The sequence below is a fragment of the Triplophysa rosa genome, linkage group LG1 (genome assembly GCF_024868665.1).
Source record: "Triplophysa rosa linkage group LG1, Trosa_1v2, whole genome shotgun sequence".
Taxonomy (NCBI): domain Eukaryota; kingdom Metazoa; phylum Chordata; class Actinopteri; order Cypriniformes; family Nemacheilidae; genus Triplophysa; species Triplophysa rosa.
In genome coordinates this window covers 29,461,349-29,489,340 of record NC_079890.1, presented here as the reverse complement: position 1 = coordinate 29,489,340, position 27,992 = coordinate 29,461,349, and the positions used below count along the sequence as shown (strand labels likewise).

The 27,992-nt window shown below is 38.3% G+C and overlaps 3 protein-coding genes across 5 annotated transcripts; 1 reads left to right on the top strand and 2 right to left on the bottom strand.

The window, feature by feature from the left end:
* Window positions 1–27: 27 nt before the first annotated feature.
* gc2 (guanylyl cyclase 2) lies at window positions 28–8,493 on the bottom strand. Of its 3 annotated transcripts, none has more exons than XM_057329062.1 (19): window positions 8,464–8,493; window positions 7,663–8,004; window positions 6,778–7,082; window positions 6,305–6,659; window positions 6,119–6,203; window positions 5,916–6,012; window positions 5,711–5,836; window positions 5,371–5,451; window positions 5,090–5,266; window positions 4,717–4,873; window positions 4,485–4,634; window positions 4,232–4,380; window positions 3,859–4,022; window positions 3,025–3,217; window positions 2,183–2,357; window positions 1,985–2,083; window positions 1,784–1,878; window positions 1,589–1,674; window positions 28–585 (listed from the first exon to the last, which is right to left on the bottom strand). In XM_057329062.1, the coding sequence occupies exons 1-19, from the start codon at window positions 8,471–8,473 to the stop codon at window positions 465–467; spliced, it is 2,967 nt and encodes a 988-aa protein (XP_057185045.1). In that variant the 5' UTR covers window positions 8,474–8,493; the 3' UTR covers window positions 28–464. The 3 variants fall into 3 exon arrangements, with proteins under 3 accessions (XP_057185045.1, XP_057185036.1, XP_057185037.1); XM_057329054.1 differs by lacking the exon at window positions 8,464–8,493 and adding an exon at window positions 1,419–1,507 and having other exon boundaries at window positions 474–585; window positions 7,663–8,461; XM_057329053.1 differs by lacking the exon at window positions 8,464–8,493 and having other exon boundaries at window positions 7,663–8,461.
* A 5,678-nt stretch (window positions 8,494–14,171) lies between these two features.
* On the bottom strand, window positions 14,172–17,947 carry rasl11a (RAS-like, family 11, member A). Its single transcript, XM_057338956.1, has 4 exons — window positions 17,498–17,947; window positions 16,723–16,779; window positions 16,553–16,635; window positions 14,172–16,141 (listed from the first exon to the last, which is right to left on the bottom strand). The coding sequence occupies exons 1-4, from the start codon at window positions 17,643–17,645 to the stop codon at window positions 15,671–15,673; spliced, it is 759 nt and encodes a 252-aa protein (XP_057194939.1). The 5' UTR covers window positions 17,646–17,947; the 3' UTR covers window positions 14,172–15,670.
* A 753-nt stretch (window positions 17,948–18,700) lies between these two features.
* On the top strand, window positions 18,701–27,671 carry usp12b (ubiquitin specific peptidase 12b). Its single transcript, XM_057342306.1, has 9 exons — window positions 18,701–18,849; window positions 20,029–20,109; window positions 20,411–20,624; window positions 20,841–21,094; window positions 21,388–21,464; window positions 21,581–21,664; window positions 21,997–22,194; window positions 22,531–22,609; window positions 24,755–27,671. The coding sequence occupies exons 1-9, from the start codon at window positions 18,802–18,804 to the stop codon at window positions 24,854–24,856; spliced, it is 1,137 nt and encodes a 378-aa protein (XP_057198289.1). The 5' UTR covers window positions 18,701–18,801; the 3' UTR covers window positions 24,857–27,671.
* The last annotated feature ends 321 nt before the right edge of the window (window positions 27,672–27,992 follow it).

The window sequence follows — 27,992 nt, the reverse complement described above, 5'->3', positions numbered from 1 at the left end:
TTTCATATAATGTTTTTATTATTACATTTGTTTGTATTTGATTACATTGAAAAATAGTGTGATACTAGGCCTATTATATTGAATACATTATTTTGATACGATCAAATACAACTTCTTACATGTTACTCTCCAGTATTATTTTTTTCATCTGCTTCTACATCACTATTACAATAAAATAAGAATTTGTAGAACTACAGGGCTCTAATCTCCTCTGAGAGGAGATTAGAGGAGTTGCTGTTTTAGAAGAGCAGGTAAGTCTTATGAGAAACTGAATTGCAATGTATTGTATAATATTAATAAATAAAATGATGTCATACAAAACAAAGAGAAGCCCATATAAAGTTTCTTTTAAATGGAAAAAAGATGGCAAAAATAAAGCCGTGGGGCTATCATCAGTTCCTTTAGTTATCCATATTCTGTTATTCAGCATGCAGGTGTGGGTTCAGAAGGGCTTTTAAAGGTCATCAGTGATGGTGGATCATGACATTGCCCTCATCGGCTTGGGTGAGCTGAGCCACCTGACGCACAGTAGAGATCTTCTTTACAGCCTTCTGAAGCAATGCCTTAAAATCTTTGGCTTCAGGTCTGTAAGACAAAAACAGAGATGGAACACCAACATTAATACATCTAATACGTCACGTCATCACTAAATTCAATTATTTTATTATCAAAATCTTGGGTTTCAGAAGCAAGAGAAAGGGTTTGAAAATGCATGTTCTATCAACCTTTACACATTTATCAGATAAAAAACATTTACATTATTTCACTTAGACTGAGACTTGAGTATAATAACAATATAAATGTAGTGTGTTTTTAGTGTGTTTACACATGATACATGAAACAATGAGAACAAACAAGACAATCAGAGCAAAACAAAACATACAGTAAACATAAGACAAATAGCTTATGATCCGTTTTGAAAAGCCAGCTATTCATATCTGAGGAGTGCAATCCAGTCTGAAAGTAGACAGCTTTTATAAAGACTATCTTTTGGCCAGTCACAAATCTTCAAGACCAAAAAGATCTGTAGGCGTTCAAAATAACCAAGGATCATGACATCACCAGATCTGCAATACACACTTTATTTCATTTTGAATTTAGTTTATTACATTAAAAGCTAGTACATGAATATGAAATCCATACTGTACAATTTTGTGTACAGCGATTTACGAAAAATACCCACAAACACTTCAATAAGTTCTAGAAATATAACACAGCAGGAAAATATGTTATATTACTTAAGAAACATTACTTGAAAGCAGAAGAACTGAGTCTTGTTAATTGTTGGAGAATGGAACCAAAATGGAAAAAATGGCTCCCTTTATAACTCCCCACTGTCCTGTCCCCCCACCACTTCTCCCACCTGACCCACTGTGCCACATTGAGTAATGTTATACATTCTCCATGCATAACATTACCTCAGTTTTTCTTCTTTGCAAGCTGTGCTTCTGCTTTCCGCTTCTTGTGTGCGGCTATCTCCTCCATCTGCAAACCATGAGCCATTTGCCTGAAAAATACATTAGAGAAGATAAAGAGAAGACGCACACACACGCTGAAGGAAAAAGGCCGTGCCAAGGCCTCCCCTTACCCTGACTTTAGTACAGGAGGTACGGGCAGTGGTTTGGTAAAACCATCCCTCCCAATGAGCCAGTAGGTTTCTTCAATACCTTTTCCCTGTGGAGAAGAGAGGATAGGACCTGTCAATTAAACCTATTATTATCTATTAAAGTACAAAAATATTTTTATTTGTAAAACTAAATTTGCATAGTTTGGAAATATTTACCTTGAGTTCAGTCCTGGCTCTCAACTCTACTTTGTATCCCAATTTCAAATCCAACAGGATCTTCACAATATCAGAATGGACATGAATTCTGTATGCTGAAGAAACACATATACTGTAAGAGCTTTCTTTAATGTTATAAGAACAAAATTAGCCAACAATACAGGCATTTCAGGCTTAAAGCTGTAATTTAATGAGACTTGCGCATTCCTGTGGATTCCATTCTTGAAGCAGTGTTGACTGTGTCTCCAAACAGACAGTACCGTGGCATACTCAAACCCACCACACCAGCCACACACGGACCTAATGGGAACGCAATCATATTGAAAACTTTTTCCTAACTATTTATAACTACTGTACTTCCTATATTACCTTAAACCTAAGTGTTTGACTCAGTCTCACCCGTATGAAGCCCTATTCGGATGCGGACAGGTACATCAGGCATATGTCTCATTTTAAAGGTGCCTACTGCGCTCAGGATGTCCAGGGCCATGTTTGCGATCTCAGCTGCATGACGGTTTCCATTGGGCACGGGCACACCTGACGCCACCATGTAAGCATCCCCTATAGTCTCCACCTGCAGGCGATGACACAAGAAGGTCTGTCCTATTTCATGTATTTTACATCATTTTGTAGTTTATTTAAAATAGCAAAATGTGGTGTTCTATTTAAACGGATAGTTCACCCCAAAATAACAAAAATCATTTATCATTGCCTCAGTCATCTCCAAACCTGTATGACTTATTTCTTCTGCAGAACACAAAAGAAGATATTTTGAAGAATGTTGGTAACCAAACAACATTGGCACCCATTGACTTTCATTGTATGGGCAAAAGACTACCAAGACATTCTCAAAATATCTTCTTTTGTGTCCAGCAAAGGAAAAGAGTCATATACAGGTTTTGAATGGCATAAGGGTGAATAAATGATGACAGAATTGTTATTTTGGGGTAAACTATGCCTTCAAGACAATACTACCTTCGAAAATTTACACACCAGATGTCTAAGTACGTGTGTGTACACAGTATATAGTAGATAATTTAAGATAGACAATAGGGAAAATAGAACAAACAGAAAATATTGACAATATTTAGGACAATAATTGTACATAGTCCCCACAAACTAAAGGACATTTTTTGAAAACCAAACATTTATACACAAACAAATACTTTGTAGTGAATTCATTCAGAAAATACACAATAAAGGTATTAAATAGGTATTAATATTCTGTTTTTGTTTGTTACCTTGTAAACATCATGATTGCCAATTATAGCATCAAAAATAGTGTAAAGGTCATTGAGGAGGTCGACCACCTCAATAGGCTCGCTATTGGCTGAGATTGTGGTGAAGCCAACAATATCACTGAAGTAGAGACTGACATTGTCAAAATATTCTGGTTCAACTGTAGTGCCAAGCTTCAGAGCCTCTGCCACTGACCTATAAAAGATCAGACAAGAGTTTAGAGAAATAAAAGTTCAAAAGCTGTCACCCATGTTGTCCCAAATCGATGCTGTTATTTCTTTAACAAAATAATTACTTGCAATGGCCGTTAAAGCAGTATAGACTGAACAGATGTGGACACAAAAAACAGTAATTGAATTGAAAATGTGTAAAGAATTTTCTCTTCCGAACAAAAAAATAGTAATAACAGCATATGGGTTTGGAATAAATAATAAATAATGACAGAATGTACATTTTTGGTGAACCCTCACTTAAAGTGATTTTAAGATTAAAAAAGATTCAAATGTAAATTCTCTCATCGTTTACCCTTATGACTGTTTCCCCCCGCAGAACACAAAAGAAGATATTTGAAGAAAGTTGTTAACCGAACAGCACTGGCTCCCATTCACTTCTATTGTATGGACACAAAACCAATGCAAGGGTTTGCAAAGGCCAATTAATGACATTCTTCAAAATATCTTCTTTTGTGTTCTGCGAAATGAAAGAAAGTCATACAGGTTTGAAATGACAAAAGGGTGAGTAAATGATGACAGAATCTTTATTTTTGGGTAAACTATCAAATTTGGGTACACTTTAACAAATGTAATTTAAACATTTGCAATATGTGTTTGTCTTACGTGGGCAACATTTGTGTGAGGAGTTTCTCAGTCTTTTGTTTTTCTATTTCCAACTCCTCTGTCCTTTCTCTGATCAGTTCTTCCAGGTTAGAGGAGTACTGCTCCAACATTCGCAACATGGAGTCAATGATGTTGGTCTTCTTCCCTTTATTGACATTCTTAAACTATAGAGAGAACGAAGGAGAGACATGAGGGAGAGAAGCAGAGAATGACATAAATGTAATGTTCTTTTGAACAGATTTTCCTAGTGCTATAAACTAGCAGTACTAGATTATATCTCTCATATTTTTAATATAAATCATTTACTTTGCAGTTATCATATTTATTGTATGTTTCTTTAATTTAATGGTTTGCCAGTATTGCTATTTGTAACCTGGTCAAAAATGTCATCAAATTTGGGTCTTTTCTCCGGCTGCTCGTTCCAGCACTGCTTCATGAGCAGAATGCACTCTAGTGGAGCATGATCCGGGGACACAACGGGCCGGCACATTGGAGGAGGCTTCCGGACCTTCTGGACGATTTCTAGTATCAAATACAGTGTGAAGTTATACAAACATGAGTTGTTAGAATGACACGTCTACAAAACAATCTATAGCATGACATTTGACTTGTGATCTTCAACAGACCATCAACAGATTGGTCCAGCATGCAGAATGGAGGCCCTCGCATTACCACCTCCTGCATGATGATAGAAAAACTGTACACATCACCAGGGAGACTGCCATAGAAACCAGGGTGAGACCCTCTCAATATCTCAGGGGCAGTCCATAGAAGGTCTGCAGGTTACAAATATACATTAGCATTCTATGAATGCGGTGGAATAGCAATAATGAGAGACACTCTTACAATAAGCCTTACCCTCAGCTGGAGGTTCAACATAAGGAAATTTCTGAGCTTCCAACACCTCATTATAGCCGTAGTCTGTAACTTTCAGCACGAAACGGCCATCAACCACACAGTTCCTGGATTTGAGTCTTCCATGACAGACATTTCTGTGGTGAAGGTATTTCATACCCTGCATGCCAGTCACAAACACACACACACACACACACACACACACACATAGGCTTGCAAGTGATCTTTAAGTAACTGCAAATTTATTTATGGAGCCGTAAAATTATTGCACACAGCTAAGTACATTTTTTGCTCAAAATTCGTTTTTGTGACAAATGACTTGTAGTGCGCTTATGTGCTTGCTTTTGTAAAGCCATATAATTGCCTATAAGAGCACCTTGATGAGGTCCATAATAAGAGAGGACTTGAACATCCAGTCTAGTTTGACGTCTTCGTTTAGCAACAGATCTTCCAAGCTGCCCCGAGAACAGAACTCTGTTACTATGGCAAAGACTCCGCAGTCATGGAAGAAGCCGAGGAAGGTGTTAACGTTCTCGTGCCTCATGTCATTCATCTGGGGTATGACAGTCAAATATCATATTTATGAAAAAAAATATTTTGAAAGAAAACGTAGAACTCTATATAGTTTTACTATAGAGAACCAAGTGAAAAACCAACCAGCTCAAAAACATCACTGGTATAAGGGGTGATACTCTGGAAGTTTCCATATGGAAGTCTTTTCAGCCATGCCCAATCACCCTGTCAAGTGAGCAAAACAATGATATTTTAAAGCAGTATACTTAATTTCACAATTATTTCTACAATATTTCAAATATTATTTACTATATAATTTCAAATAATATGTATTCATATTTTATGTCCATCTACAGGTATGTCATAATACCATAATATCGTATAAATACACAGCATAAATCGCCTGTTCTATCAAATGTCTCATTTTACTTTAAATCAGTATGCTGCTGCTATTTTGAACAGCCGGTCAAGCGTTTTTGTTTACCTCATAAATAGCAACATTTGAATTCTCATAGGTGGCCGGCGATTGCTCAGAGAGCGGAGACTTGAGGCTTCGCTCTGAAATTTCGCTCATTCTAATCTCACTGCCCTTGTCATCCATGCTCAGCTTCTGTTTCTCAGAAAAAAAAGACTTATTAGAGTTTATGAATTACTGTTTGGTTGTCTGTGCATGTGCTTTTATTACTGACCTTATTGCTCAGCGATGGGTTGATGAATGTGACGTCATTTGAAGTCAGCAAGATCTTATTAGGACCTCGCATCATTTGAATCAGAGAAATTCTACGCCTATAGGACATTTAGAAAATATAGATATACTTTTAATTCTCTGTTATTGTCTAGGCACACTGACTATGTCAAACTCTGTATCAAATTTAGAAAGCATGATGAATACCTAATAAAGTAAGAACAGCCAATCAAGAGGAAGATGAGCAGAAAACAACAGAGGAAAACTACAACCGTGTGGAACAGATTCACACCTGTGACATGGAGAGTGATTTTTAGATAACTAAAAACAAACTGTATAAAATGACATTATGTCACAGGAACCCCACAATATTTTTGGCCTAACCGCACTCACCTCCACTACAGATAACACCCTGCGTAAACCAGCAGCTGGAATCTGTTTTGGGCGGTCCACCTTCAGGGAAATGAATCGGCCGTCCCAGAAAGCGCACCATATCTGTTTGCATCTCTATACGATATGTAGGCTGCAGCTCCCAAAAAAAGCCATCAGTATCCAGCACCACATAGTCCATCATGCCAAACCCAGATGAATTCGCTTGTAGGGTATAGCTAAAGCCTTTCGACATCAGGTTACGGGCATTCTGGGCAATGTTCCCCCCAGACATCCATTCACCTGAAGCCCTGACACTTTGTACAGCATGAGCCATGACCATAATAGAGGAGTAAATGGTGCCAAACAATGGGGACACCTGTTGGATGACAATAGTTTTATATAATTATTATTAGTGGTTGCTGAACCAAATATCTAAATATATACACCTAGTTGTCAGTAGTTTTTTAAAATCCCCACAACCACAGTCCATGTACCTGTTGTGGTTTAATGTGCCTGGGCAGTTCCCCTTGCTCCTGGGCCTTTTCAAAACTGTGATAAAAAGATTCTTCCTTTGGAGACTCAATAGTGATGGAGAGCATGGCATCATAGGCTCGTAACAGTTTACTGTTGTAGCGCAAGGCTGGCTGTGCCACGTTATGGTAGGGCAGACTGTAAAATAGGGTATCATAAGGTACAAACACCAATGAACCTTCTGTCATCCGCATGTCATATGCCGTCTCCAATAGCAACTTTTGGGCTGTTCCACCAATCAAAACCGAGTGCATGCATAGAATGACCACTGCAAAACAAGCATTGAGAAACAGAGGACAGGCAGAAAAAATTAAAACAACTGTGACAAATTAACGATCACTTTGTGGTATCTTTTAATATTTATAGCTGAAAAGGTATTAAATAAAAGTATTAATATGAACTTATTATGGAAGACCATAAAACAAAAGTTTGTAAAGTACATAAAAAGGTGCTATTCATTTTCTAAAAAAAAATCTGAATCTGAAATTGAAAAAACAATTAACCACATATGGGGCGGTTTCCCAGACAGGGATTATTTTACGACAGGACTAGGCCTGAAATTAGGATATTTAAATTGTCTTTAAAAACATACTTTACAAAAACACATTACTGATGAGCATCTTGAGACAAAACAATCGCACGGATATATTTTAAGATATGTAAGTTGTTTTCGATCAAGACACCTGTGACATTTAAGTTAGTCTAGCCTTAAGCCCTGTCTGGGAAACCGCCCCTTAATGATTTAGTAAACGGTTACCAAAGACCCGAGTATCACACAAGGGTTACCGTAATTGATAGTGACAATTGTAGAGTCACAATTGTAACTCAATATTAGATTTAAAACTCACAGCGGAGATCTTTCACCTTCTTGACCATCGCCAGGGTTTTACGCACGCTGGTGTGGTCATTACCAACAGATGCAACTATGCCAACAGGCATTCCATGTGCCCGCAGGGTATCGGCCAGCTTTATTCCTGTCTCCACCCAAATATCTTCAGCTGATGAAATGACACCCACATGTGCCCAGCCAAAATGCCGCATGAAGCTCAGCAGCACAAGGGTGGGGAGTGGCATGGTGCGTGAAAAAGTGGGGTGACTCCGCGTGTCGTCCAGCTCATATCCAATGCAAGACCAGGAAAACACTGCCTTATTCCAACTCTTTCCTAGGAGAGAGGCAGCTTCACAGTAACCTGGGTTAAAAAGGCCAATAAACCCAGACGCACGTGTATAAAAACCAAGAAAACGGGCGAGAGACTGTGATGTCACACACTCCTCCTCCAGGATGACATAATCAAATGTGATGCCGTTTGAGAGGGAATGATTCTTATTAATGCGTTCCACAGCTAATCGTGCAGCCACATCAGGCTGGGCTTTGGTGAAGAGGGGGTCACATGACCAAGGTCCCACCACCCCAACCTTTAAGGTGGCAGCTGTGGAAACAGGTAGCAGGAGGAGGCACAGAAAGGTTACAGTGAACCACAATGGCCAGAAACACAAGTAGGTTTGCTTTGTTGCATGATTAGAGAAGTATGAGCTTTGTTTTGGGGTCTGGAGTCCTCTAGTGGCCCATGTTGGAATTAAGCTGTAAAAGGCACTGGGTGGCCGTAACATTGTAAAGTAAACAGCTCTGCTACACAGTTGATGCTCACTTTGTGACATGAGAAATGTCCTGATGTCAGTCATTCCATTAGCCACAGGAAACTGAGAACAAAGGATCATATATTAACATGATGATTACAGCAGTGCTAATAAATTGACTTCAAAATATTCTGTGTGTTACAAGAGTTATGTAGGAATTACATGCATAAACGTATTTTATTACTGTTGAAAAAAAAACTAGATTTAAAGGGATAGTTCACCCAAAATGTTGAACACAAAGAAAGATATTTGGAAAAATGTTAACAAGTGACAGTTCTGGGACATCATTGACTACCATAGTAGGAAAGGTTTGGTCACATAAGCGCTATAACTTATTTTATAGACACATAGATCAATATATTTATACGCTGCTTAAAGGGGATTATTGTAATCTGTTATCCAAAATACAGAAATGGAAAAGCACCCTAATTTCAAAGTAAATAACCAATGGCATGACAGTGATATTATTTAAAACGACACTGCTTATTAAACTATGTAATTACTTATTGTTTTAAATATTGAATTATTGTTTACAGCATTAAACAATTTAACACTGCTTAACATGATTTATTTTACTAAAAACTAAATACATAACTGGTGTTACTCATCACTGGATATGGCTTACCGACTCCAGTCAGCAAAGTGATTTCCATGGCTTGTTATCTTCAAGTGGAACCAATAGTGTAGTGTCCTCCTCATGAAACACTACATATGCAAAAACAGTGTCCAATAACTAATATTTGTTGTTACTTGCAAAAAAATCTTAGGAAATAAATCTAAATAAGCAGATAGTCCAAGACATACTGTAGATGCTTATAGTGCTCTGTCCAGCATTAAGTTACATTTATAATCCTCTCCAAGTCTCTTCTGCTGTGCATCACTGCACTGCTGACCTCAATAAATGACCTGAAGATTATATCAATCCAATTTTCACCCTGTACTGTACAATGGCCACTTTTCATGCCATGCATGCTCTTGTGCATGGAGGTAATGTTTGCCTAAACAAAGACATTATAATATGCAGAGTATGTAATTATACAAGTTCTTTCAAATTGGGCATAAGAATGGATGTAATTGAAGCTTGGGATGTGCTGTATGCAGTGCTATTACATATGTGTGAAAGAGAGTGAAAACAGTTTTTATATTTAGGCAAAAGTGGGGAGAGATGTCATACATTTGATGTAAGCTCTTTCATCAGTTTTGCCATTGCTGATAGTTGCAACACATGACAAGGGCATCCTGCTCTCACACGCTGACCTCACTCCGATGTGCAAGCACTAACATGTCAATCGTGATAATTTACAACCAGCTAGACAGTGATCAAAACAATGTTATTGTCTTTAATTCCCATGAATTCCCAAAACACAATCCAAAATGTTTTGCCAATATTAATAGGGGAGGATAAATGTGTAGTGGAATTCTTTTATCTCACTCTGTATAAAAGCTGAACTTCAACCTTAAAATAGGGGGCAGTATTATCTCATAGGTCATGTCTTATCTTTACTTCCCAGTAGTGTATGAAGCTTTGGTTTAACTGTAACACAAAACATGCTGTCCTCTCCATTGGCTACATTAGGGAAAAAATCTGAATTGTGAGAAGGACGTAATGCTTGAGAGTTAACTTTTATTATTATCTGTTTCCATCCAGAAATGCTTTTCCTTGCCAGATAATTTCTTTCTTATGAATAAAACAGCTAAATTAAAGCTTGAATCAATAAGCCTCGTTTGACAGACTTGCCATGCTTTTGCCACAGACTATGTGTTTGGTTTACAATAGGTCTTCTCTCTGCAAGAACACTTCAAACAAGTCGGCTACAAACAGGAAATAAGTGACTATTTATATACTTACAGTAATGTGCCGGAAATAAGTCATGATAACACTAACAGTGATTAATGCTGCGAGCTTTGGGTGCGTGACTGTACAAACAAGACGGAATTGCAGGGACATGATTTCGAAAAAATTGTGTTAGCTGTTTGTATCAAGACAAATGTTGAGAGGACGACCTCTGGTGACAGATGGAGGAATTGCAGGTGTGAGTGTGATATTCAGATGTAGATGTCTAAAATTCTTATTAATAATAAATAAATAGATTATGGGAAATCTGTAAATCAGTTCAGACTATAATTTATTTTCTAGATGGGGCTTAAGTGATGCCACATATAGTTCAGAAGGCAGGCAGAGTTTTAAAGCATTGCTGTATATGCATCATTTCTTGTCATGGTCCTACCTTCTTGTTTATGAATTTCTAGTCATGTGGCAGGATCGGGACAGAGCCCTTAGGTTCTATGTGAGAAAGCCATGGGATGTTTATGTTTTTGACATCTCATGTGTTTTCTCGTGTCTTGTCATTGGCCCCGCCCCTCTCGTTTCATGTATTGCTTCCCTGCCGTGTCTAATGTTTCCCACCTGCCCTGTGTAATTATCCCTCGTTTGTCTTTCCTATATATACCCTCATGTTTCTTTGTCCTGTGCTCGTGTATTGCGTTGTGTATGGTTTGTGTGTCTGTTCTTGTACCCCGTGCCCATTGGAGAAGTCTTTGTGTGCCTGGTTCCTTGTCCTGCCTGTGTTCCCTTCCATGTTATTTTTGGTAAGACGTTTGGTCATTGTTTTTAGTTAGTTTATTTGTTATTGGCTGTTCTTGTTTTCGTTTTGCCCCCTCGTGGGAAGTCTTTGTTTTCTTTATATCTCTTAGTTTCGTTTTCCCCCATTGAGGGTGTTTGTTTTGAGTTTTATTAGTTATTAAAGTCTTGTTGAGTTAACCCCTTCACTGCCTGCCTGCATTTGGATTTTTCCACTGTGACTCCTTGACAATTTCTGTTGTAGTATCTGGAAAATGGTTATAATACACTGTCAGTCTGATGATACAGATCTTTCCTTTGTGTTTATTATATTATGTATTTATAAGTGACTATCTTTTTGGTATGCTACACCAAACGATTGGAATGTTTTACAGACTGATTTGAAGATGCAGACTTTGGTATCAATGTGTACTTTTAAATCTTTGATCTGCCAGCTGTTGAAGGATTCAAGCTTGTTTTCTGAAAGTTTTATTGTTCCTGGTCAAATAAAGAAATGTATGTTATATATATTGCGGAAACGTGAGTGAGGTAAATAAAAAGAAGCATCATTAAAAAGACAAACTACAAATTACATAAATGGATTCAAATTGCAAGTCAATTAACACAATTTACAAATACGACCTGTCAAAGAGTTTATAGAAAAAAAGCTTCTTTCTTAGAAAAACACCTCACATAGCTATATATTTATATATATATACAGTATCTCACAGAAGTGAGTACACCCCTCACATTTTAGTAAATATTTTATTATATCTTTTCATGTGACAACACTGAAGATATGACACTTTGCTACAATGTAAAGTTGTGAGTGTACAGCTTGTGTAACAGTGTAAATGTGCTGTCCCCTCAAAATAACTCAACACACTGCCATTAATTTCTAAACCGCTGGCAACAAAAGAGACCTTGCACTCCTCCACCTTCCATTTGAGGATGCCTCCCACAGATGCTCAATAGGGTTTAGGTCTGGAGATATGCTTGGCCAGTCCATCACCTTTACCCTCGGCTTCTTTTGGGGTCGTTATCATGTTGGAATACTGCCCTGCTGCCCAGTCTCCGAAGGGAGGGGATCATGCTCTGCTTCAGTATGTCACAGTACATGTTGGCATTCATGGTTCCCTCAATGAACTGTAGCTCCCCAGTGCCGGCAGCACTCATGCAGCCCCAGACCATGACACTCCCACCACCATGCTCGACTGTAGGCAAGACACACTTGTCTTTGTACTCCTCACCTGGTTGCCGCCACACACGCTTGACACCATCTGAACCAAATAAGTTTATCTTGGTCTCATCAGACCACAGGTCATGGTTCCAGTCATCCATGTCCTTAGTCTGCTTGTCTTCAGCAAACTGTTTGCGGACTTTCTTGTGCATCATCTTTAGAAGAGGTTTCCTTCTGGGATGACAGCCATGCAGACCAATTTGATGCAGTGTGCGGCATATGGTCTGAGCACTGGCAGGCTGACCCCTCACCCCTTCAACCTCTGCAGCAACACTGGCAGCACTCATGCGTCTATATCCCAAAGACAACCTCTGGATATGACGCTGAGCACGTGCACTCAACTTCTTTGGTCGACCATGGCGAGGCCTGTTCTGAGTGGAACCTGTCCTGTTAAACCGCTGTATGGTCTTGGCCTACTGTGTTGCAGCTCAGTTTCTCAGTTTATAGCCTAGGCCATCTTTATGTAGAGCAACAATTCTTTTTTTCAGATCCTCAGAGAGTTCTTTGCCATGAGGTGCCATGTTGAACTTCCAGTGACCAGTATGAAAGAGTGAGAGCGATAACACCAAATTTAACACACCTGCTCCCCATTCACACCTGAGACCTTGTAACACTAAAGAATCACATGACACCGGGAAGGGGAAATGGCTAATTGGGCCCAGTTTGGATATTTTCACTTAGGGGTGTACTCACTTTTGTTGCTAGCGGTTTAGACATTAATGGCTGTGTGTTGAGTTATTTTGAGGGGACAGCATATTTACACTGTTACACAAGCTGTACACTCACTACTTTACATTGTAGCAAAGTGTCATATCTTCAGTGTTGTCACATGAAAAGATATAATAAAATATTTACAAAAATGTGAGGGGCGTACTCACGTCTGTGAGATACTTTATATATAGGGACGTCCCATGTGTATGTACAGCAAAATCATCAGTGTTAAAAAAGTCAAATTAACTCTCACAGTGTATATATTATCCACACTTTGAGAGTGTGGATTATATATACAATGTGAGTGTTAATTTGACTTTTTTTAACACTGGTGATTTTACTGTGTATGTATGTATGTACCTGTATATAGGCTATATATATTTATAGCTAGCACAAAGTAAAAAAATGTGGAGTCTCAAACTAAATATTAAAACATTAATTTTAGTCTGGGACTAGCCTTAAGCCTTGTCTGTGAAACCGGGCTAATATGTCACAAATTCTAGGTTTGCTGGGCTGCTATTTAGAGATTACTGTTTTTCATAGTTGACACATCTTGAAGCGTAACCCATAAATACCTTGTGTGAACTGATGAAAATCCAGACCCCTGGAAATAAGGAATCTGGTCTACATCCAGATGGTTCACATCTGAAGAAAGCCAACAGACGACACCATGACTGGTGATCTGCAATGTGGGAGCCATTTCATTTTCAGTTCCCTACAAGAGCTGGAGACTTATTTGTTATACCACAATGAAAAAGCAGCCTTTACACGTAAAATATACAAAAACATCTCCAATTACATAGGAAGTATAAAATAGTAAAATACCTTTTGGTGGATGAAGCAGAGACTGTCTATTAGGTAAACTGATTCTTGGATTTTAAGCAAGGTCTGTAATAACATTGTAATGTAAACTGTATAGGTTTCCCTTTTTATTCCTTACTCTCTCTCAAATTCCCTGCCCACTTCCTTCCATCATTTTTTCATCCTGTCTTTCTCATTCCCTTGTTCCACCCCCAGTCTTCCTATGGGATTTGTCCTATGCTTCCTGTGGCTGTGATAACGTAATGAACTCAGAAGAGAAAAATAATTCTCTAGTGAGAAGTCAAGCTTGATCAGCTTTCCCAAATGAACCGTATTTTTGAAGAGAAACACCAACACATACTCCTCATAAGTGGCCTGATAACATCAGCTTTGCTGTCTTTTTTATTTTAGCAGGAAGTCATTAATAATCATAATGTCAGAGAGATGGTTTAGTAAAGCTGCGTTGCGTAGAAGCCACTGATTCACATTTGAATCCTTCTTACTGAAGAATCAGAGATTCTGAATCTCTCTCTATTCATACTCTTATTAAAATAAACACATTATGTGACATTTTTCACTTAAACCTCCTTTATGTCTTTCCTCTAACACTAAATATTACCACATAAAAATAACTAGATTCGTTTTTCTATTAAATGCATGCAAAGCATGTCCAAGGTCCAAATCACCCCTTTCCCATAACATACAACGGAACTATAAAACTACACATTTTTTGCAAAAAAAGTACAATAAATGTGGAACAGTTAGTTCTCAGAGACACCAACAGCTGATTTATATTTGCACAATTAGGTGTGACGGGGAAAACTAATACTTAACAACAGTTTTAAATAATAGTTTTCGAAACGTTTAAAACCGGCATTGGGCCAAGAAGTTTAGAGAGTTGAGTCATTCTAGTTAACATTTTCTGGTGTAACATTTGAGAATGTTATGTGGACATTTCAGTTGACACAAGAAAATCTTTCAAATTGAAAAAAAGGTTGAGGGTTTATAAAGGAAACAGGGAGAATTACAGAGAAAACATAATAGTCAGACTCATTAAAAAAGAAAAAAACAGCACAACGTATATACACTGTTACCACAAACATATTTTTTACTTTGTCAAAGTATATAAAAGTTGACAATAACATATACTCTCACTGTTTAATAGTGGAGAAAGCTGGTCATATTTCTATTCAATCTGTTTTTCATTAGGCCGTTGTTAAAGAAAGGTTACATATTAAACAAAAAAGGTCAGAGGTCAATGCTCACTGAGTGCAGGCCCATGGTTCAGTTCAAGAATCCCTAGACCTGCTTCAGAGGAATGCAACTTCATCTAAGCTGCAAGATAAACAAACGTCTATTTGAGTGGGCGAATGGGACATCTGGACGGGACAAACGAAGGACACACTACAAACCTTCACAGTAAAACCAAGCTGTTTGACACAGCATAAGTAAGTCAAATGTCATGGGAACCACAAGTCGCGATTCTCTTCCTTCAATATGATTAACATACAAGCTGAATAATGTCTCTCACCGTCAAGAAATGGTGGGACTTTACTGGAAGAACATTTTAGACATTTAAGTATGATAATTGACTGCTTACAGTACAGTACCTTTGTTTAATTTTGTTACTTTTACTATAATATAATCTGCTTTGGTTAAAGACAAACTCTTGCTTCACATTTAACTGATAAAGTGGGCTGACACCAAAAGCAGGACTATTACATCTTCAAGTTCTAATTCACGCAGACTTGATTCATTATAAAGTAAAGTAATTCATCTTGTATGAGTCCTTGCAGCTGGCTAGGTTCAATGTTTTCCCTTGTGTTTCTCAAAATGCTTGTGCAACACAATGTTCTTATAATTTTTTCCAAGTCCTCTGCCGCCATATTTGTCACAAAACTGTAATTCATAGTGCAGTAGTCGACTTCACCCTGGAAGACAGCACTTGACGAAATCTTCTCTTTAACTCTTGCATGTTTGGGCTCTTTGGCCTGGCAAGGTGTAATCCTCCTTTTCTCTTCTCCCCATTTCCTCCTCCCAGCGCCCGGCTCACCTCCTGACACAGGTGCAGAAAAGCATCTTGAACGCTCTCGTGGTTCTCGCTGGCCGAAGCCTCGAAGTAGGGTCCTCCCAATTCATCAGCCAGCGCCTTACCCTCGTGAGCCGGGACCTGTCGAGCACGCAGCAGGTCGCATTTGTTTCCCACAATGATGACAGGGATGTTGCCACTGGGGTGGATACGACGCACGTGTTGGTATAACGGCTGGATGGTGCGGTAGCTGTTGAGGTCAGTGATGGAGAAGACGAGCACATAACCATCGGCCCAGTAAATAGAGCGGTTGATCTGCTCCTGACAATACAGACCCTCTGCATCATCCTGGAAAAGTGAAGAATGTTTGTTTTGTAATATAATTTGATTATGTTTGAAAGAAAGTATAGATCATGCAGTTTTATTTAATCATTACTGCAAATCATAACTATAATATTGATCAAAATATCTTATTAAACTAACCACTGTGCTTCAGCCAGGATCCGATTAATTGAGTTGAAGAGACTGTTGGCCCTTTTCTTTAGTACGCATGAGTCAGACTAATGAGCTTATGGCTGAACACGCCCTCTTTATCTTCTGCCCTGCATACTTTGTTTACAGGCCAAATGTTAGAACTAATATTCCCCACAGTTCATCTAAAACATGTAGGAATCCCACAGGCAATGGCTTAGTGATCTAAATGAGCATGGACATGCTGCTTTTGATGAAAGTTTAGCTGATAAAGTGAATGGGAGGTACCTGCAGTGAGACACACGGAGTGTCCTGCACTTGTAAGGAAACTTGCTCCCCATCCAAATTAATCTTCCTTGAATACAAGGCACCTAGAAATTGGATTTCAACAGATATTATATTCAGATAGTATGCATAGCTCTCAATAAACCAGTATTGTCTCCTTAAAAGACCTTTACCTGTGTTGGCTTCATAGTCTCCTATGAATCTCTTTGTAAGAAATCTTACAATCAGAGCTGAAAATTAAAGGCAAATAAAAAAAGATATTGGCATAATGAGCAAAGTCTCTCATAGCTTTTGCACAAATAGTCCGTCTTGGGTTAAGTTACTCTGAGAAGTAATTAATTACTAGTTACTAATTACATATTCAATAGTGTAATTAGATTACTGTACAAATTAGGCTACTCTCTCCAAAAAGTATTTAATTACTTATTACTAATTACTTTCTATATCCTATCAACCTTGATTAGTTAAGTGATTCAAGGATAGACATGAAACGGCTCTTTTAATAGATTCAAATAAATATTATAAAACTACATAAAGTAGTATAACAAATGTGAGAATTATACATTAAAGCATGGATTTTAAAGTTAGACTTTGAATTTTGATGTCAATTCCACTATTCCACACACATATAGTGCACAGTAAGTATTTAGTTTAATTACATCAGAAGTAACTGTAATTAAATTACGGTAATTCCATAATTTACTTTTCAAGGTAACTTAGTAACTAGTTACACCCAACACTGCAAATAGTCTCTATGTCGCACTAGCATTTTAATATTTGTATCATTTCAAAAAGGATATTTTACATTACACATATACATGGCTTTACAGTATGTTAAATTTATTTACGATTGTATATTGTTAGAATGAATGAATGAATGATGTCATGTTAATTACTACCGACTTCAAATGTAAAAATATTAAAATAGACATAATCGTATACATTTACCCGTTTTTCCAACATTGTTTGCACCAAGAACGACTATTTTAACTTGTTTATTTGGTACGCAGTCCAGTGCAGGGTACTCCGGTATAGGGACTAGCAGAAAGTTGCTAGAACCACTGCTCATTGTTCTTGGTTGCTCGATAAGACGCATTTAGAAAGCTGTAATTCTTATTAGGCTGTCTGGAAATGCATGTCCTTTTCTTTCATCCGCTCCAAACGTTAGCTGTCCTCTTCATAAAGCAAGTCTTCTGTGATCGTAACTAGACATCTGTGATCTTCGTCCTGATAGACTGTTTGAATAGAATACCAGCAAACGTTGCAAACACTTCGACAAGGCATGAATGTTACGTCTTCTGCATAACACCTCGTTATGGAGTAGCCTAATCTGTGAACAATTTATAACCAACAGTCCTTGATCCTGGTCATCGGACAGCTTTCCACAGAACTCGACTCTGCGACTTTTGTGAAAAGCAACGGCGCAAGCTCAAAAGGGGCGTGAATAAACCAGTGCGACACACCTCATTTACATATCTTATATATGGCGTAACTTGTATCAAGTAATTATAATAACTTTTATGGGGACAACCTCATCAGTAAAGACTATACATGACAGTACATTTTGCTACACTTTGACCCGCATTTCCTTTCAAATAATTATTTTTATGAAACCGCTACACATCTGAAAATGCTCTCAATCGATTATATTAACATACATAATATTTCGATTCTAACATTTTAATTGTATAATTTTACCCTTTTTTTGTCGTGTATACACAGACAAAGTGATATCGCTATTTTACCTAAAATACAAAGAACCATAAGCCACCGTACATAATGATAATATAGTACGAAAACGCTTTTGCAAAGAGTTTATTAAGGTCCCTTTCCTCTCTCCAGCTGATCTATCTACAAAGCATATACATTGGTCAAAAGCAACATAGGGCGACCGGAGCGTGGACATGACTCTCCAGTCGTTAAAGAATCAGTACCAAAAGCAGATCGTAGAATAAGGGCAGTTAGATACGAATCCTACTACGCTGAAGGATTGCTTTATGAATATTAATTACCATACGTGTTTGACGTTCCAGAAAGGTTACCAAGCAACGTCACCGTGACTTCCTTAATATTCATGAGCTAAGCCGTCGCTGTAGTAGGTTCCGAGCTGGACCTGCGTCTATTGCGCAGCTGCCGCACTGAGCGAGACTACACTCCCTCGAGCTGGACCGACTGAAGGATTCACCGGAACTTCAGCCCGGGCGGCTGTCACAGTTTAAAATAGGGGTTCGGTCCAATATGGCGGCAGACGGATGGAAATACTGATGACAGTCCGAAAGATCGCCTCGATTTGTACGATGGTGAGTTTTATTCGGATTAGAGAACGTTGTCCCGTCCACTATCTAACCTGTTTTTGGATTAGCCTGCTAACAGGGGTAGCTCAACAGCTAACAGATAAACAACCGTGTCATGGTATGGCACCACATCCACAAAAAGTTTGCACACCTTACTGTCTGTGCGATAGAAGTTTAGAGAGGTTGTTCAACTGACTTTTAAGCTTTTTATGTTTGATAATTTACTATTCTGGTTAAGGGTCAAATGTGTAGCCTAGCGTATTAGCGAGCGTCACATAATGTCCATGTTTGATTAGCTGGGCGGATCTCAGCCTTGTTTTGCATATTATATTATCAGTTGTCTAGACAATGTTCTATATGTATTATAGCGATTTGAGTTTTACGGGGGTGGCAGGACAAGGGTCATATAGATGAGGTGATGCGTGACAGTGTCACTGCTGCGGTTGTGTTTTACGTTTTTAATGTTGTCTGACAACACACAACTATAAGCTGTTTATCTGCTCGGTGTCTTTGTAGTGCTAAAAGTGCTTTTAAATGTAAAATAAAAAATTCTTAAACAGTACATTGTATTAAGTTTATGTAAAATTGTGCTCATTTTGTTAATTTTAAACGTTATTGCGTTTATTTAGTTTTAGGTTACTAGTTATTCTTTCATAGAGAGACCTTTGATATTTATATCAACGTGAACGTTGTTTAGGTGTGAACTTCCTTAGTTACCATTGGATACTGATAGCTGTGAATCTGTACCATCAGTTATCCAGATGAGGCATAGTATTTATGTCTTGATCATTTTCTCTCTAATGCTGTCTAATTTAATTAATATTCATACGTATTGTCTTACGATTGTCAAAAACTGGCTTATATATACACACATTAAACACACACATATATCCAGAGCTACATCCTCTCAGATAGTGTAACCGAGGCCATTCTGCATTTCAAAGCTCACAAGCTGTAGCGTCATATACAGATACTTGTTGTAACAGCTCTGCCATTCATATTCCCCCTGGTGAACCCTAGTGGGTCCACTTGCCTGGTAACAGCTTCCTGTAAATGGCCAGCCTAGCATCACACTCCACAAACAGGATGTTCCTGTTAGTCTCAGAAAGGTCTAGGGTGTTCCTGACCACTTGGGTTGTTTTATTGTTGAGAGCAAAAAATAAATCTTACTGCTGTCCTCTGTAGGGCGCCAATGCCTCTGCTTTGGAAAAGGAGATTGGACCGGAACAGTTCCCTGTTAATGATCACTACTTCGGATTGGTTAATGTAAGTTTATGTTGTTCTCTATGTCAATGATTGCGCTATAAATAGAAGATGACTTTGCCACATCACTTTCACGTTTTAAAGCATTTGGAATCTTTGCAATGCACTGCACCCTAATGGCAAATTTGGCAAGCGTGTATGAAAGGCAACAACATTTATAGAACCTTTTCATACGTCAAAGTATTCTGATCTCTGAACCATTAATTGCAGGTCTTACTTGCTCACAGGTGCATGTATGTTAGTGCATATCCTTCTTCTACTTTATCACGCTCTGATCTGTTCTTTGTCCAATACGGTCACTTAGTTTGGCAACACCTGCTATTGTAACTCAGTGCTGCAGGCACTGTACTTCTGCCGGCCCTTCCGGGAGAAAGTGCTGGCATATAAGATCCAGCCACGTCGTAAAGAGAGCCTGCTCACCTGCCTGGCTGACCTGTTCAACAGCATTGCAACGCAGAAGAAGAAAGTAGGAGTCATTCCACCAAAGAAGTTCATCTCCAGACTGAGGAAGGAAAATGGTAAGAGTCTGGGTGCTACAGTCTGTGCAAGAAATAATATGTGCTATAAACACAATATAAAATGATTCAAACAATGACTAAGATATGAAGAGAACCAGTTTATAAAAGTAATGCACCTGTCATTGAATCATCATCCAACGTTCGAGTACAATGTATATGCACCAGACCTAAAGGGAACGATCAACCACCTAACGCTACAAATATTTTATTCTGCAGAATTGTTCGACAACTATATGCAGCAGGATGCCCACGAGTTCCTCAACTACTTGCTCAACACCATCGCAGACCTGCTGCAAGAGGAAAAGAGCCAGGAAAGACAACAGAACGGCAAGGTAGTACAGAATGGCGGAGGTGGAAGCGGAAGCAGCACTGGAGAGGGTGAAAAGGAGGAAAAGACCCAGCAGACCTGGGTGCATGAGATCTTCCAAGGCACGCTGACCAATGAGACACGGTGCCTTACTTGTGAAGCGGTGAGTCAGAGGTGAACTGAGTCACAGGCGTTCTCAAATGACTCTTAATAAGATATGGAGACGTATTGGAACCAGGCTGTTTGGCTTTGACTGAACGTGGGAAACGGATTTGTAGGGGAGGGCAGTTTTAATTGGTGTATAACAGAGAAATCTGTTACATATTTGGATTGTGGAATATGTGGGTATGTTTTGGCTGATACAAAAAGAATGGATATGAAAAGCAACTGGGAGAGAGCAAAAGCCTACCCAACAACTGGGTGTTGTAGTAATGTTTGTTTCTGTTTTGCCTGCAGGTAAGCAGTAAAGACGAGGACTTCTTAGACCTCTCAGTGGACGTGGAGCAGAATACCTCCATCACGCACTGTCTTAGGTAAAGCCTTGACCACACACGTAACAGCATTATCAGTATTACACCATTCGGTTGGTAGTAATTCTATGATGTTCATTAGTGATATTGGAAATTACATAATCTTTTTGCATTTTTAGGGGTTTTAGCAACACAGAGACCTTATGTAGTGAATACAAGTACTACTGTGAACAATGCAGAAGTAAACAGGAGGCTCAGAAAAGGTATGTTGTTGCATACAGACTCGCAGTTGGATGAAAGGACTCGCAGGTGTTTTATAGCTGAGGCCCATTTGCTGTGTTGTTTTGCTCAACGTAACCAGATTGAGCCTGACCGAGCCAAACGGTCCCCTTACCTCTCTGTGTAGCATTTCTTCTACCCTGAATGCATTTATTGTTCTTCATTGCATTAGTGTGTGGGTTCTGTGCACCGAAGAAGCAGTTTTCTCCTGGAGCATTTTACAGTAACTGAAGCTGGCAAATAAAGAGCATTCTGAGACTGCAGGTGGAATTTTAGATCATGATTAATCACGTCAGTCTTTTTTTCTTTTATACAGGATGCGGGTAAAAAAATTACCCATGATCCTTGCCCTGCACTTAAAGCGCTTTAAGTATATGGACCAGCTTCATCGCTACACCAAGCTCTCCTACCGTGTGGTCTTCCCTCTGGAGCTGAGGCTCTTTAACACGTCCGGGGATGCCACCAACCCCGACCGATTGTACGACCTGGTGGCAGTGGTAGTTCACTGTGGAAGGTGGGGGTTTTTCTTTTGACATGATACAGACAGGGCCTTAGTCAGTGTAACAGATGCTTTCACTGTTTATGTTCTTGATGGAGGGTTTTACATTAACTGAAGAGCACAGCCTAATGTTTAAAACACTGTGGCTCTTTTACAAGACAAGAGAAAAAGTTTGGTCTTAGAGTACAAGAAATTAAACTAAACAAATATGCTTTTCACATTATGGCTCTTTAGTCCAGACTACTACAGATCTATCCCTGGGGAATCTCCTCTTTTGTTTAGAGTGTATTGGGTTGTATTCATACATTCTTTGTTACAGTGCATCATGTTTTTCTTATTTCCCCTTTCTAGTGGTCCAAATCGAGGTCATTATATCACTATAGTGAAGAGTCATGGCTTCTGGCTTCTGTTTGATGATGACATTGTAGAGGTGGGTCAGAATTTTATTTGCTATGAGTAAATAAACATTTAAGATACGCTACCATCACTCTGTTCCAATAGTATGACCATGCTTATAATGTATACTTGATGTATGATGCACACTCTGGTTGTCTGTGCTATGCAAGGCTTGTGATGTAAATTTCATGTAAAAACATCTTAAACAGTCACACCTCAAAATAACTTTTTTTCAGACATTATTCGGTTGACAGTTGTCGTTTATAATTGATGTACACATTTTTCTTGTTTGTCTTACAAAAAAATGTCAGTTTGCAGTAGAGCTGTTTTTAACCTGGAAAATCCTTTTTCTGTTTTTGTTTTCTATTATGAGAAAACCAAGAACTGTCTAAAAAATACCCTAGGCTCTAAACACCAGTTTCAGTTCAGCAAACAAAATTGTTTTGTTCCAAAAAGTGGTTGTAATACATGCACTTTTAAATTTGGTTGGCGTCTAGTGGCCCATCATTTTTAAGAATGGTGTGCGTGTGTGAATGTCAAGCACTCTACAGTAGCACATCTATCAGCCCTGCCTGTCATGTGATTTTGAGCTTCCACAGCTGCCTCAAGTGCCTGTCTGGAATCATCTTCACATTGACCCAAATACCTTGAGTTTCTTTGAATGATGTGAACTTTTCTGGAAATGCTGAAGAATTGCTGAGACCAAGAATCCTGCATTAATTTGGCCATTTCAATTGGATTTTAATAGGTTTTAGAAAGTGTAGTCTGGAATAGGAGTTTGTCTTGTTGATATTAACAGAATGCTTCAACAAAAATGGCTCTTAAGGATGCTGCTCGTATTATATACCCAACACCATCTTTCCATTATTTCCTTATGAGGTCAAAGCACCTGGTTGTTTAGTCTGCCATTTGTTTTAACATATTGGTTTAAAAGCATACCTGTTAATTAGAGATGCACGATAAAATCATCGGCCATATTGGTATTGGCTGATAAATGGGCGTTTTTAATGTTATCGGTATCGGCTGATAATAAAATTTAGGCCGATATATTATAGCCGATAAATTATTAATAATATCCTCTGGTTGAACCACTTCATCTGCACGCTGCTCACAGTTAAAATCCAGAACAGTACTGTCTTTGTCATGATCATTCACTTACTGCTATTAGCAAAACATTGTTTATGTAGTATGTAGATATTTATGAATGTAAATTATAGGAACAAAAGCATATTGTTTGAAGCCGACTGTTGTCTGAATGCTTTCTGTCTTTAGACCTGTTAGACTTGTGGCTATTGAGAATACCTTTCTGGGTTGCTCTGGAAGAACATATTTCATTTGTTTATTAAATAATATCCCGAAAAGTTTAAAAGTTCAAGGATCTTTAAATAGTGTAAAGTAGGCTTGGTACGTGATTTTCAGGGGGGAAAATCATTTTCAGTCTCAGAAAACGTTATATTATTTAGATACTGTATATCGGACAATATATCTGTTATCGGCCAAAATGTACATATCTGTGCATCCCTACTGTTAATAATTAAGTAGGCATCTGCATTGAGACATCACCAGCAACGCCTCTACATTTATAGAATGAAGATGTTGGCACATAGATGTAATGTCCGCTGCTCTGCTACACAGACAAATATTTACACACAAGTTCAGATGCTATGAATGCAAACGTTCCAGTGCTTTTACTATAAACATGACATAGCTCTGGAAAGCCTTGCAGCAGTCAGTTTTAACTCTTAAGGACTGTGGTGGTGTATTCTGAATAGCATGAAGGTTAAATTAAGGCAGGAGCAGTGCTAAGCTCAGTTTCATGTTAAAGTGAGGTGTGTATATGTTATTTCCATTATATAATATCATTCCAACTGCTCATCTGGAAAGAGAGAAACAGGACAGCTGAGTGCTAAAAGAAAATTTCCACCGTAAAAATACTCTAGTTAGTCAGTTTGTGTATTCTGTAACAACACTAAAAATCCATGAGGTTTGTACAAAAAATAAGCACATTTTTCACCTCAATAGATTTAATGAATACAGCTGACTTATAGCTCACAAAGAAATTGAGAAAAATTATGAGAATCCTTACATATTCACTGTTACTTAGAAAAATGTATTGCAGCTTTAGGTTCTCAATACATTTTCTATGATATCTAATAATGTATTTACTTTCCCCTCACAGAAAATCGATGCCCAAGCAATCGAAGAATTCTACGGTCTGACATCCGACATCTCCAAAAACTCTGAGTCAGGGTACATACTCTTCTACCAGTCTAGAGACTGAGCCAGTGAAAGTGACTGACAGAATGGGAGGGTGTGATTTGTGAGAGACAGGAGCGCGCAGACAGGGAGGCTTGGGCTTTGTCGACACGCCTCAGCTCCCTTCTCCATCCCCTCTCAGTCAAGTCCCTTTTCATCCAGGCTTATCAATGGAGCTTTGCACCAGAGCATCAGTCAGGCCCCAGACAGGAGCAGTTGATGCCAGAGTGACCTGGACACAGCACAGTAACCACCAGACAGATGTAATCGCCATCTGGTTTGCCATCGTCTCACTCGCCTGCTTTGTGTTGCTCAGCACACACAAACGCTAATATACACAGTTGTGAAATGAGCTACACGTGTCTTTGATGGCCTGAGAATGGACACTGTACAGACTTATTTTTTCCCACCACAAGTAACAAGGATCATTTTGATTGAGGCAGCTTATGATAGGATTCAATTCTCTGCATCACATTATGTATCGTCATTCATTGTTGCAGGTTGAATTGTTTAATCAAAAACCTCGAACTATGGTTTTCCTCATCCTACAGAGAAAACTCACTTCTGCATTGTCAAACATGACACGCATGCTATCCATACCAAGCCGCTAGTTGTGTTGCAGAACAAATTATAACTGAGCAATGCTAAGCTGCTCCGCATCAGTTGGGTTTTGATGATCAAGAAGGGGATTTTAATGTTGCTAGAGCTTCAAGTGATGTTTTCTAGGGCTTTTTGTTTCGAATGCAGTACTGTAGAGTAATAGATGCTCTGCAGAGAGGATTGTGGGAATCCGTTTTAAAGATGTGGCTTGGCCTAAGAATGCTCTTTCAGTATTCCTTGAATGTAAAACATTCTGCCAGACACTGGACTGGAAGTGAGTGTGAAGTTTGGATTTGGTTGTGTCATATAGTGCACACTTCACGGTGCGCCAAATGTAGAGAGTGACGGATGGACACAGAAAGGGCTTTATGTTATTCTAAATATATGTTAGAATCCATAGATGGTTGTTGTATTGATACCAAAAGCTGCACACATTTTCACTCGTATTTCATTTACACTGTTTCCTTGTCAGATTGTCCATGAATAATGCTGACTCGTTCAGTTCAGTGATCCGTTTGCAATAGATAAGTTGGAAAATTCAAACATACTTGCTCAACTATGGCTGTACACTCCATTATTAGGCAGATTGAATAGCATTTATTTTGCGAAATGTCAGTAACTCATCCCTATATCTCTATTGTCTTTTTCTCTACCCCTGCTAATGGATAATGTTTAACTGGACATAGATCTGAATGGAAAGTAAAGCACAGATGTAGGGTGAAGTGCAGGGTTTCTTACTGATACTTGGCAATAGTTAGATTGGTTTTGTTAAAGTAATTCTGAGATCAACTCTTTTCTTGTCTTTAAATCGGTTTGGAGAATGAGCGCTTTTCTGAGCTAGCTAGTATATGTCACCCTGTGTTTTTGGCACATTTGTATACAGACATCCAGCAAGATGCCCATGTGCAAGTTCATATTAGCAAAGTACAAGACATTTTAAGGAGTTCAAACAGAAATGCACATCATGTTTTTCTGACGTAATTTAATCCCTACCGAATAGTTCAGATTTAAGTGACTGGTTAATAGAGAATGACAAAGGTATTTTTTATTTCAGAGCTTTTCCTGTGTAAATGACACTGGTTTTATTTGATTGTTTGTTGGATAAGAATGTGCTTTAATCTGTGAGGGGTCACAATTGACAGTGCTGCTGAATATTAATCCATACGTCATGTAAAGTCTACTTGGTATCAGTGCATGCATTAACAACTCTTGACATTGTTATAAAGCATGTAAAAAGGTCTGTTAAACCAACATCACAGTGTCTTTAAAGAGGTTTGAAGCTTTTTCCCGGTCGGTTAGCCTACTGACGTTGCGTGTCTTAAGTAGACTTAACTATATGTTCAAATAAATTGACATATGGTGCCATGATGTAAATTACACATGCGACGTAAGAGTGTCTGTAGATGTGACATCATGGTTTCTTTGAGCTGAATTAACTGTATATTTTATTTTTTAAATTGGCTTATGATCTAGTAGTTGTGGGGAAGAGTTGCTTTTATTTGGGTTCATTTATTTCTTGATTTTATTTATGTGTAATTATAAATGTTATATTAACTTTTCTTTGACGCTCTCATTTTTAGATATTTTGCTAACTGGTCCCTTATTTGGACATGGATTCTTGTATGTTATTTGGGGAGACTGTTGAATTTGACACAAAAGGGTGATAATGTTTGCTTGGGATTGTCAGACTGATGCCATAAACTGGAAACAAAATATGTAGTTGTCATATGATAGTCATATAAACAACAATGCACTGATCACAGTAAGAGCTCCCCGAGTGTTTGGTAGTTCTGCCGTTAGCAGGCAGACAGAAACTACATAAAGACTTGAGACAAATGTAGTCTAATGGTATGTCACGCTAATGTTCACATAGAATTTAGAGTGACACTAGTTTGTGTTTCATCCCAGCCCCTTCCCTTAACATTAATAATGTTTATTCCATACTGGGTTTGAAAAAAGTGCACTTTCGATTAAGCAATGTACAAATTGTAAACCAGGGCTATATTCTGGTTTTGGAGTGGACTGTGTGGCTGAAAGTTGGGACTCAATCACCCTGTCCCTAATAAAAAACAAAAACAAATGCTTTCTGTTGTTCTATATGATGTAGTTACAAATGCAATCAGAAAAAGACTTGAGACACCAGGTAAGTTAACTCTTATGCAAAGACAGGTTAGATAGTCTAGAAATGTTAAATTATACTGTTTTGCTTTACAGTGGTGATTCATAGTATTTTATATAATCTTAACCTCTTTGTTGAGAACAAGGAAAATTGTTTTTAAAAAAATGCAATATATATATAAATAAATAAAATTACCTCATGATTCAAGACGTAGACAAAGAAAGCTTGGCTTCAACTCGGCAGTCTATAATCCATATAATTGAGTGTTCGTGCATCTACATGACCTCATTACTCAAAAGTTGTTTTTTGTGCAGGATTATTTTTGAGTCGGGTACAATGATTTGGGATAACAAAAAAGTTAGACCTTACAAAAGTGTCTAAGATACATTTGTGTGAATGGCTACCAACACTCCTCATCATCCAGCTGCACAGATGGTAAACT